The sequence below is a fragment of the Capra hircus genome (genome assembly GCF_001704415.2).
Source record: "Capra hircus breed San Clemente chromosome X unlocalized genomic scaffold, ASM170441v1, whole genome shotgun sequence".
Lineage (NCBI taxonomy): Eukaryota > Metazoa > Chordata > Mammalia > Artiodactyla > Bovidae > Capra > Capra hircus.
In genome coordinates this window covers 17077114-17089935 of record NW_017189516.1, presented here as the reverse complement: position 1 = coordinate 17089935, position 12822 = coordinate 17077114, and the positions used below count along the sequence as shown (strand labels likewise).

At 34.9% G+C, this 12822-nt stretch overlaps 1 protein-coding gene across 1 annotated transcript in view; it reads right to left on the bottom strand.

The window, feature by feature from the left end:
* LOC102173723 (sodium/hydrogen exchanger 2-like) overlaps positions 1–12822 on the bottom strand; it is a 90534-nt gene that overhangs the window by 24559 nt on the left and 53153 nt on the right. Inside the window, exons 7-8 of the mRNA XM_005700627.1 lie at positions 12201–12271; positions 9235–9399 (exon numbers count right to left, since the gene is read on the bottom strand). Coding sequence (XP_005700684.1) covers positions 9235–9399; positions 12201–12271 — 236 coding nt within the window. The remainder of the gene's footprint in view (positions 1–9234; positions 9400–12200; positions 12272–12822) is intronic.

Here is a 12822-nt window from a genome sequence, read left to right as displayed (position 1 = left end):
TGCTGCCAAACAACTGACATCTCACAACTCATTACTGGACACTTCATTGCCCTCCAGAGAGAATAAATCCAGTTTCACCCACCAGAACACCGACACAAGCTTCCCTAACAAACAAAACTTGACAAGCCACCTGTACAAGCCCATCCACAGCAAGGAAACTCCACAAAAAAAAAGAGAACTCCACAAACTGCCAGAATACAGAAACGACACCCAAAATCAGCAATATAAACAAGATGAAGAGACAGAGGAATACTCAGCAAGTAAAGGAACAGGATAAATACCCACCAAACCAAACATAAGAGGAAGAGATTGGGAATCTACCTGATAAAGAATTTTGAATAAAGAAAATGATCCAAAATCTTGAAATCAAAATGGAATCACTGATAAATAGCCCAGAGTCAAGGACTGAGAAGATGCGAGAAAGGTTTAATGAGGATCTAGAAGAAATAAAAAAGAGTCAATATATAATGAAGAATGCAATAAATGAGATCAGAAACACTCTGGAGGAAACAAATAGTAGAATAACAGAAGGAGAAGATAGGATTAGTCAAATAGAAGATAGAATGATAGATATAAATGAATCAGAAAGGAAAAAAGAAAAATAATTAAGAGAAATGAGGACAATCTCAGAGACCTCCAGGACACTGTTAAACGCCCAACACTTGAATCATAGGAGTCCCAGAAGAAGAAGATAAAAAGAAAGACCATGAAAAGGTCCTTGAGGAGATAATAGCTGAAAACTTCCCTAAAATGGGGAAGGAAATAATCACCCAAGTCCAAGAAACCCAGAGAATCCCAAACAGGATAAACCCAAGCTGAAACACCCAAGACACATATTAATCAAATTAATAAAGATCAAACACAAAGAACAAATATTAAAAGCAGCAAGGGGAAAACAACAAATAACACACAAGGGGATTCCCATAAGGATAACAGCTGAGTTTTCAATAGAAACTCTTCAGGCCAGGAGGAATGGCAAGACATACATAAAGTGATGAAAGAAAATAACCTACAGGCCAGATTACTGTACCAGCAAGGATCTCATTCAATTATGAAGGAGAAATCAAAAGCTTTACAGACAAGCAAAAGCTGAGAGAATTCAGCACCACCAAACCAGCTCTCCAACAAATGCTAAAGGATATTCTCTAGACAGGAAACACAAAAAGGGTGTATAAACTTGAACCCCCAAAAATAAAGTAAACGGCAATGGTATCATACTTATCAATAATTACCTTAAACGTAAATGGGTTGAATGCTCCAACCAAAAGACAAAGACTGGCTGAATGGATACAAAAAGAAGACCCCTATATAAGTTGTCTACAAGAGACCCACCTCAAATCAGAGGACACATACAGACTGAAAGTGAAGGGCTGGAGCAAGATTTTCCATGCAAATAGAGACCAAAAGAAAGCAGGAGTAGCAATACCCATATCAGAAATATTAGACTTTAAAACAAAAGCTGTGGAAAGAGACAAAGAAGGACACTATGTAATGATCAAAGGATCAATCCAAGAAGAAGATATAACAATTATAAATATATATGCACCCAACATAGGAGCACTGCAACATGTAAGAAAAATGCTAACAAGTATGAAAGGGTAAATTAACAATAACACAATAATAGTGGGAGACTTTAATATTCCACTCACACCTATGGATAGACCATCTAAACAGAAAATTAACAAGGAAACACAAACTTTTAATGATACAATAAACCAGTAAGACCTAATTGATATCTATAGGACATTTCATGCCAAAACAATGAATTTCAGCTTTTTCTCAAGTGCACACGGAACCTTCTCCAGGACAGATCACATCCTAGGCCATACATCTAGCCTTGGTAAATTCAAAAAAATTGAAATCATTCCAAACATCACTTCTGACCACAATGCAGTAAGATTAGATCTCAATTACAGGAGAAAAACAATTAAAAATTCCAACATATGGAGGCTGAAAAACACGCTGCTGAATAATGAACAAATCACAGAAGCAATCAAAAAAGAAATAAAAATATGCTCAGAAATGAGTGAAAATGAAAACACAACCACCCAAATCCTGTGGGACACTATAAAAGCAGTGCTAAGGGGAAAGTTCATAGCAATACAGGCATACCTCAAGAAACAAGAAAAAAGTCAAATAAATAACCTAACTCTATACCTAAAGCAGCTAGAAAAAGAAGAAATGAAGAACTCCAGGATTAGTAGAAGTAAAGAAATCTTAAAAATTAAGGCAGAAATAAATGCACAGGAAATAAAGGAGACTATAGCAAAAATCAACAAAGTGAAAAGCTGGTTCATTAAAAGGATAAATAAATTTGACAAACTATTAGCCAGTCTCATCGAGAAACAAAGGGCAAAAAATTAAATCAATAAAATTAGAAATGAAAATGGAGAGATCACAACAGACAACACAGAAATACAAAGGATCATAAGAGACTACTATCAGCAAGTATATGCCAATAAAATGGATTACATGGAAGAAATAGACAAATTCTTCGAAAAGTAAAACTTTCCAAAACTGAACCAGGAAGAAATAGAAAATCTTAACAGACCCATCACAAGCATGGAAATTGGAACTGTACCCAGAAATCTTCCAGGAAACAAAAGCCCAGGTCCAGATGGCTTCACAGCTGAATTCTACCAAAAATTTAGAGAAGAGCTAACACCTATCCTACTCAAAGTCTTCCAGAAAATTGCAGAGGAAGGTAAACTACGAAAACCTGACAAAGATGCCACAAAAAAAGAAAACTACCTGCCAATATCACTAATGAACATAGATGCAAAAATCCTCAACAAAATTCTAGCTATCAGAATCCAACAACACATTAAAAAGATCATACACCATGACTAAGTGGGCTTCACCCCAGGGATACAAGAATTCTTTAGTATCCGCAAATCAATCAATGTAATTCACCACATTACAAACTGAAAAATAAAAATCACATGATTATCTCAATAGATGCAGAGAAAGCCTTTGCAAAAATTCAACATCTATTTATGATGAAAGCTCTCCAGAAAGCAGGACTAGAGGGAACGTACCTCAACATAATAGAAGCTATATATGACAAATCCACAGCAAACATCCTCAATGGTGAAGAATTGAAAGCATTTCCCCTAAAGTCAGGAACAAGACAAGGGTGCCCACTCTCACCACTACTATACAACATAGTTCTGGAAGTTTTGGTCACAGTAATCAGAGCAGAAAGAGAAATAAAAGGAATCCAAATTGGAAAAAAAGAAGCAAAACTCTCACTGTTTGCAGATGACATGATCCTCTACATAGAAAACCCTAAAGACTCCTCCAGAAAATTACTAGAGCTAATCAATAAATATAGCAAATTTGCAGGATATAAAATAAACACACAGAAATCCCTTGCATTCCTAATACACTAATAATGAGAATATAGAAAGAGAAATTAAGGAAACAATTCCATTCACCATTGCAATGAAAATAATAAAATACTTAGGAATATATCTACCAAAAGAAACAAAAGACCTATTAAAAAAAAAAAAACTATAAAACACTGGTGAAGGAAATCAAAGAAGACACTAACAGATGGTGTAATATACCATGTCCATGGATCGCAATAATCAATATAGTGAAAATGAGTATACTACCCAAAGCAACTTTTAGATTCAATGCAATCCCTATCAAGCTACCAACAGTTTTTTCACAGAGTTAGAACAAATGATTTCACAATTTGTATGGAAATACAGAAAACCTCGAATAGCCAAAGCAATCTTGAGAAAGAAGAATGGAGCTGGAGGAATCAACCTGCCTGACTTCAGGCTCTACTACAAAGCCACCGTCATCAAGACAGTATGGTACTGGCACAAAGACACAAATATATATCAATGAAACAAAATAGAAATTCCAGAGATAAATCCATGCAACTATGGACACCTTATCTTTGACAAAGGAGGCAAGAATAGAGAAAAGACAATCTCTTTAACAAGTGGTGCTGGGAAAACTGGTCAACCACATGTAAAAGAATGAAACTAGAACACTCTCTCAAACTATACACAAAAATAAACTCAAAATGGATTAAAGATCTAAACTAAGACTAGAAACAGTAAAACTCCTAGAGGAGAACATAGGCAAAACACTCTCTGATATACATTCCAGAAGGATCCTCTATGACCCACTTCCCAGAATATTGGAAATAAAAGCAAAACTAAACAGATGGCACCTAATTAAACTTAAAAGCTTCTGCACAACAATGGAAACTATAAGCAAGGTGAAAAGACAGCCTTCTAAATGGGAGAAAATATGAGCAAATGAAACAACTGACAAAAAACTAATCTCAAAAATATACAAGCAACTCCTGCAGCTCAATTCCAGAAAAATAATCAATCCAATCAAAAAATGGGCCAAAGAACTAAATAGACATTTCTCCAAAGAAGACATACAGATGGGTAACAAACACATGAAAAGATGCTCAACATCAGTCATTATCAGAGAAATGCAAATCAAAACCACAATAAGGTACCATTTCATGCCAGTCAGAATGGCTGCGATCCAAAAGTCTACAAGCAATAAATGCTGGAGAGGGTGTGGAGAAAATGGAACCCTCTTACACTGTTGGTGGGAATGCAAACTAGTACAGCCACTATGAAAAACAGCGTGGAGATTCCTTAGAAAACTGGAAATAGGGCTACCTCATGACCCAGCAATCCCACTGCTGGGCATACACACTGCGGAAACCAGAATTGAAAGAGACACGTGTACCCCAATGTTCATCGCAGCACTGTTTATAATAGCCAGGACATGGAAGCAACCTAGATATCCATCAGCAGATGATTGGATAAGAAAGCTGTGGTACATATACACAATGGAGTATTACTCAGCCATTAAAAAATAACACATTTGAATCAGTTCTAATGAGATGGATGAAACTGGAGCCGATTATACAGAGTGAAGTAAACCAGAAAGAAAAACACCAATATAGTATATAACACATATATATGGAATTTAGAAAGATGGTAATGATAACCCTGTATGTGAGACAGCAACAGAGACACAGATGTATAGAACAGTCTTTTGGACACTGTGGGAGAGGGCGAGGGTGGGATGATTAGGGAGAATGGCATTGAAACATGTATAATATCATATACGAAATGATTTGCCAGTCCAGGTTCAATACATGATACTGGATGCTTGGGGCTGAATCACTGAGACGACCCAGAGGGATGGTTCTGGGAGGGAGATGGGAGGGGTTCAGGATGGGGAACACATGTATACCTGTGGTGGATTCATGTTGATGTATGGCAAAACCAATACAATATTGTAAAGAAATTAACCTCCAATTGAAATAAATAAATTTACATTAAAAAATAAATTTATGGCATCCAGTCCCATCACTTCCTGGCAAATAGATGGGGAAACAATGGAAACAGTGACAGACTTTATTTTCTTGGGCTCCATAATTACTGCAGATTGTGACTGTGGTCATGAAATTAAAAAGAAGATTGCTCCTTGGAAGAAAATCTATTACAAAGCTAGAGTATTAAAAAGCAGAAATGTTACTTTGCTGACACAGCTTTGTATAGTCAAAGCTGTTGTTTTTCCAATAGTCATGTATGGATGTGAGAGTTGGACCATATAAAAAGCTGAGCACTGAAAAATGTATGCTTTTGAACTTTGGTGTTGGAGAACACTCTTGAGAGTCCCTTGAACTGCAAGGACATCCAACCAGAAAATCCTAAAGGAAATCAGTCCTGAATATTCACTGGAAGGACTGATGCTGAAGCTAAAGCTCCAATACTTTTGCCACCTGATGGGAAGAACTGACTCTTTGGAACAGACCCTGGTGCTGGGAAAGACTGCAGGCAGGAGGGGAAGGGATCAACAGAGGATGAGATGTTTGGATGGCATCACTGACCCAATGCACATGAGCTTGAGTAAGCTCTGGGAATTGGTGATGGACAGGGAAGCCTGTTGTGCTGCATTCCATGGTGTCACCGAGTCGGACACGACTGAGTGACTGAACTCAACTGAACTGAGCCGAAAATGGAGAAGCTCTTCATGTCAGCAAACCAAGACTGGGAGCTGACTTTGGCTCAGATCATGAACTTCTTATTGCCAAATTCAGACTGAAATTGAAGGAAGTAGGGAAAACCAGTAGATCATTCAGGTAGGACCTAAATTAAATCCCTTATGACTATACAGTGGAAGTGACAAATAGATTTGATTAAATCTGATAAACAGAGTGCCTGAAGAACTATGGACAGAGGTTAATGACATTGTACAGGAGGCAGTGATCAAAATCTTCCCCAAGAAAAAGAAATGCAAAAAGGCAAAATGGGTGTCTGAGGAGGCCCTACAAATAGCTGAGAAAAGAAGAGAAGCTAAAGGCATGGGAGAAAAAGAAAGATATACCCATCTGAATGCAGAGTTCCAAAGAATAGCAAGGAGAGATAAGAAAGCCTTCCTTAAGTGATCAATGTAAAGCAATAGAGGCAAACAATAGAATGGGTAAAACAGAGTTCTTGTTAAGAAAATTAGAGATAACAAAGGAATATTTCATGCAAAGATGGGCTCGATAAAGACAGAAATGGTATGGACCTAACAGAAACAGAAAATATTAAGAAGAGATGGTGAGAATACACAGAAGAACTATACAAAAAAGATTTTAATGACACAGATAACCATGACGGTGTGATCACTCACCTAGAGCCAGACATCCTGGAGTGCAAAGTCAAATGGCCCTTAGGATGCATCACTATAAACAAACCTAGTGAAGGTGATGGAATTATGGTTGAGATAAGTCAAATACTAAAAGATGTGTATATACATATATATAATATATTTACCACAATTTGTGTATTCATTCATCAACGGCCACTTAGGTCACTTCCACATTCTTCCTATTTTAAGTAATGCTGTTGCAAACACAGGCATACAAATATCTGTTCAAGTCTCTGCTTTCATTTCTTTTGGGTAAATACCCAGAAGTGGAATTGCTAGGTCACATGGTAATTCTGTTTAAATTTCTTGAAAGAATCACTGTATCATCTTCCACAGAGGCCTCACCCATTTATATCCCCAACAAGGTGCCAATCCCAGCACAATCTGGCCAACACATGTTGTTTTCTGTCCAATACTTGAGATATATATATATATATATATATATATATATATATATATATTTTAATAGCCATTCTAATGGGTATGAAGTGGCTTGAAATTTTAAAGTATGCTACCATCTAACAATAGTTGAATTGACGTTTCCTATATAAACAAACTTACAATATTTTTATAACAATTATGCAATTGAAGCTTTAGTCTCCATTCAAATTCTGAAATATATTATCTTTAAGAAAGACTTATAAATTACCAAATAGTTTTCATACTTATTATCCTAATATTAATGCCGATTTATATTACTATTTCAAAGGGAAATGTCAGCATTTCTGAGGTAATTTCAGACAATGATGTGAGCCTATTTGTGTGATTTGCATAAAATAGAATTCACACTTAGAGTCCTGAATTAATGAGAATTGTTATGTATACTGTTCAAATACATCAAATTTATGTTTAGCTCTTAATTGTGTTTTGGATATTTGTACCTGGCTTAAAAGAAAAATGTTAATATTCCTAAATACGTCCAAAGCCTGGTCTATTCAAGAGTCTATGGCATAACAGTTGTTATCCATCTACATTTCCCTCCCCGTAGCCAGCCACTTCCACTTTATATAGAAGATTCAGCTGAGACAATATCAGTAATACTTTATAGCAGAAAACACTTCAGTAGGTCTTCTGGTGCAGTTTACTTTAAAAAGTCAAGTCATAAACTCAGCAATGAAAAAATTTGTTATATTCTAATTAATAATCCCTGAAAACAAAAATTATTTGTACTATATTTTGATATCCTATTCCAGTGTTTATTTGCTAACTTATTGCTGAGAAAAACATCACTTAACTTTGGTCAACTGTTTGGAACCAAGAGGAGTCCCATTTTACACCGTGGAGTTTGGGATCTTTTTTTTTTTTTTTTTCTTAAGTTCTGTTTTGCTTTTGATTTTGACTATTTCCTTTGCTCAATGGATTTAAGTTTTCTTTTTCCCTAAAATTAATGTATGCATAACCAAAAATATATAAGAATATAAAGAATAACACAAAAATTAAGCAATTTCATTACTTAGAGAAAACTACAATTAACTCGGTGTACACATTTTTTGACTATTTATGCACACATACAGATATAGGTATATAAATTATATTTTCTACAAAAGTGATCATGCTACACTTTTATTTCTCAGTATTCTAATTCTAATTAATATTATGTCTTGGATACAGTTCCATGTCAGTACATACCATGTATATCTAAGGCTATAATAGTGTTCTACCCAATAAAACAATGGCTAAATATTGAGGCCTCAACTTCTGAATGTAAAATAGAGAAATGAGCTATCCACTGGTGAAATACATTCCTGTCAAATCTGCACTTTCTGATTATGCATGATGGGCCTTAGGGTAAGGTAATTAATCCTTTTGTCCTAGACTAAATATGCAACTACAGTTGCCTCATACCTGCTAAAACAAATTATTCTTGAAGGATCTTAAAAATATATTTAAAAATTAATAAAAGAACCTCCTCTCTCCTCAAAATTTCATGACGCAGGAAAACATCAATTCCTACTCAAACACCAAATGCAGTTAATAATTATTCATAGTAACATAATTTTCTTTCCCTTTGCTTCATTTTCCCTTTTCAAGATCTTATCTATTCTCTCCTAACAACTGCCTAAAGACCTACAGCAAAGAAATCTCCAAATTATATTTTCTCTATTTATTCTCTTCAGCAAAATGAAAAAGAAAAATTAAATACCTTTTAGCACTCAGTTCAGTCCTTAATCAATAAAAGATAATAGTAAATTATTTTACCCAACATGAGTCTTTAAATGAAATAAAAATGCAGACATGTATTTCTTAAAGATAGAGAACATTTCAAAACTCTTATAAGCTGAAGTTTCATAGACAATTTATTCCATTAAGCTTTGTTCACCACTGTTTGCTCAACAATGCAGCCTGTGCTACTCAAACATCCTTAGTTTTTTCTGAGTTCTGCTTCATATTTCCCAGGACATGCTGCAAGGAAAGATGATTGTACTTTAAATGGATAGAACTTTAAATAATTCTGTAATTTTTGTGTGATATTTCAGTAAACCAATGAAAACACAGACACACACATGCATAGATGCATGCATGCATTGCACACATGCACACACTTACAGCAAAGATGTACTAGATGGTGTGTGTATTAACTGGCCTGCTTCTGCTAGCTCTATGGCATGTTTTCTTTCAAGCTTTTCGTAAAGAAGCACAATGCTTGATCTGGACTGATCATATTCTCTGAGCAAAATCTTCTGCAGATACTTGCTGTTCAAATACTCCAATCTGTTCAAGAAGTAAATAAAATAAAAATTCCAGGAAATTAGTGCCTTTTTTTTTTCAGGAATTTTTATACTATAGTTTGAAGGTCCCAGAACTGATTCACCCACTGCCTATTTCACATGTAACTTGTTTAAATGGAAAAATCATTCTAGAGTGTAAAGAGAAGAAAAAAACATAGGAAATTTTAATTTCAAATGTCTTTATTAGGAAATTGAAGCTTTAGATTTATCCCACTATCGTCAATCAAGCCAAGGGAAATATAGACTTATGAAGAAAAAATATTTACACCAAAGACAGAAGTATTAGCCACATAGGGTCTATATTTCATAGAAGGCAGCTGAAATATAGTTTATTTCAATGAATGGGGAAAGGAATGGAACACCAGAATTAAATATTTGCTTAAGGAACCTGAATTTAAACTCACAAAATGAAAAATAAACCATGTTAAACTACAGTTTCACAACACTTCAGTGAAAATACCAGCTAAATATAGATTTATAGGCAATAAGTTCATATTTTTTTTCAAAATCACTGCAATCTTGAATACTTTCCTGAGGTCTACTTTTTTAAAGGTTTACATACTTTAAAGTCACTTCCTGATGCTCCAGGAGTTTAAAGCCACCTTGACTCTAGGCTCAAGCCGTCAACATGAAATTTGCTCAGGAAGACAGTAGATGGCAATATCAAAAAAAAACACAAAACTTTAGAATGTTAAATAGCAATTTTTGCCAATGAAAAAATTGGACCCATAAATTTATGGGGCATGGTAGAGATTCTGCTTTAGAGAAGGAGGATATTTGTGTACAACAGGTGAAAGCAAAGGGAGAAGGAAAGGAGATGACCCTATTTATAAAGTCTTTGAAGTGTGTGTGTAGCTCTTCTGCCAACAAAAGTCACTGCATAAAACCACATGGAACATACTTAAACAGAGAACTAGGTAATTAGCTCAAACTGTTTATTAAAAAAAAATAAAAAAGGTCTAGGCTGTTTGAATTATTAGAAAGGGCAAGACAGTAAGTGTAGGGGCTTCCCTGGTGGCTCATATGGTAAAGAATCTACCTCCAGTGCGGGAGATCCAGATTTGATCCCTGGGTCAGGAAGATCCCCTGGAAAAGGGAATGGCAATCCACTTCAGTATTCTTGCCTGGAGAATTCCCATGAACAGAGGAGCCTGGTGGGCTACAGTCCATGGGGTCGCAAGGAGTCAGACACGACTGAGGGACTAACACACACAAACAAGTCCCAATCATGGTTTATCATGGTTTACATCCTTTCTCTATGATCAAAAACATGCATCCAAATAAAACATGGAAAAATGATTTTGTTAGATCCTTTGCATTTATAAGAAGGATAAATGAATTTTTCCTTTTCAGAGTTTAAAATTAACTTTCTTTGAGGATGAACACTGGTAAAATTTCTCTTGGTTCTCTGATCTTAACTTCACAATAGAAGCCATCTCTCCTGTAATGTGGCATAAATGGATATCGACAAAATATCGACCCTACTGCTTGTGCCAAGTGTTTGCTGCTAAAACTGTATTTGGTTTTTTACACAGCTCCTGCAAGGAATCCAAGCTGAAACAGCAAATTTTAATATGTTTTGCTACCAGGGTACTTACGAATAGGTGTTAATTTAGAATAGTTTAAATATTTGGATTAAAAATCTCAGATTAGATTTAATATCAGCATTAAAAGCATCCCTTTTATAATTCACTCATTCACTTCTTTATTTTAAAATATTTATCTGGTGCCTATTATGTAGGGTTTCCCAGGTGGCACTAGAAGTAAAGAACCTGCCTGCCAATGCAGGAGACCTAAGAGACATAGGTTCAACCCAGTGGGTCAGGAAGATACCCTGGAGGAGGGCACAGCAGCCCACACCAGTATTCTTTCCTGAAGAATCCCATGGATAGAGGAGCCTAGAGGGCTACAGTCCATATGCTTGCAAAGAGTTGGACAGGACTGAAGCAACTTAGCATACACACATGCACACCTATTATGTAGAAGGAACTTTTCTAAGTGCTACAGTTACAGAACATAACTATGCAAACAAGGTCTCTGTCCTTTTGCCACTTATATATTAGTTTGAGAGAAACTTATAAGAATGATTTATTTTATATGAATTGTATTTCTAAGATTAAAAGAAAATATCATTTAATAAAGAAAAAACATTAAAATATCAGATAATTCGGATATAATAAAGAATTAATATTAAGGGAAAAACTCTTTGAGGAAATGAAACTTTAGCCAAGGCTTAAATGACATGAAGTTACTAGGCATGCAAAGATCAAGTAGAAGAGAATTTCAGGAAACAGGAACATTACACAAAGGCTTTAAGGTAACAATATGCTGAACTTAATGTGTTAGTAAAGACATGACTACAGTATGGTATATGGCAGAAAGAATAGAATAAGATGTGGAAGGAAGCTAACAGTAGTTAGAATTATAAACTGAGGTAAAAAATTTGGATAAGTTTTAAGTGACAAGATATTAGAGACTTTATTTAGGATAGTAACATGATTTGATGTAAAATCACTTTCTCTGGAACTGTACATAATAATTCCCACCCCAGGACGGTCTAAGAATTTTATGGCATACTATTTAGTTTTAAGGTCTGGACTTAGGGTTGGTCATATCCTTCATGATAAGAAAAAGAAAGATCTTTGTTTCTTTAGCTGTCATCATTTTTTAAACATGTAAATGAGTAAATCTCAACTATTCCCAACAGAAATATACAGAAAGATATACAGGCTGATTTCCATTTTTTTGTGCATGTACACAACCATACTTTTGGCAAATCCTCACTTGTCTTTCCAGTAATATTGTCCCCAGTGTCCTGATATATCTTCTATGCCAGCCAGCAAATGATCAAAGAACTGAAATAAAACAAAATATATGTCTAAATATATAGTATACATGAGGAACTTGGTTAGTTAATACTAAATAAAAGGATCTCTTAAAATCATCTTCAAAATTGTTGATTTCATCTGAGCTGCTTATTTTTTTAATCCTAAACTTTTTTCAGGGTAAGCAGAAAAAAGAGAATCTGTATTTATAAATAAGAATGTTTGTAATAATTCTAGCATAAGCATTAGAGACACTCCATTTAAAATTGAAAATGCACATATTAATCAGTATCATATGATAAATTCATTCAACTACCAAAGTCTAGGTCTGGTAAAGTGAAAGAAATAAAAGATGTAAAAGGCAAAATTCTTGTTTCTGAAGGATACAGAACCAAACTGGAGAGGCAAGTTAAAAGCACATACATGATAATTCAGTTTAAACTTGGCATGTGTATATGTATAAATGCAGCAAAAAAAGGAATATTTAGGAAATAAATAGAAAAATATGAATTTAGAGAAGGCTTTTATGAAAATGTGCAGTGTGAGCTTGCCCTAGAAGAAATGAGGTTATGTATGGGAAA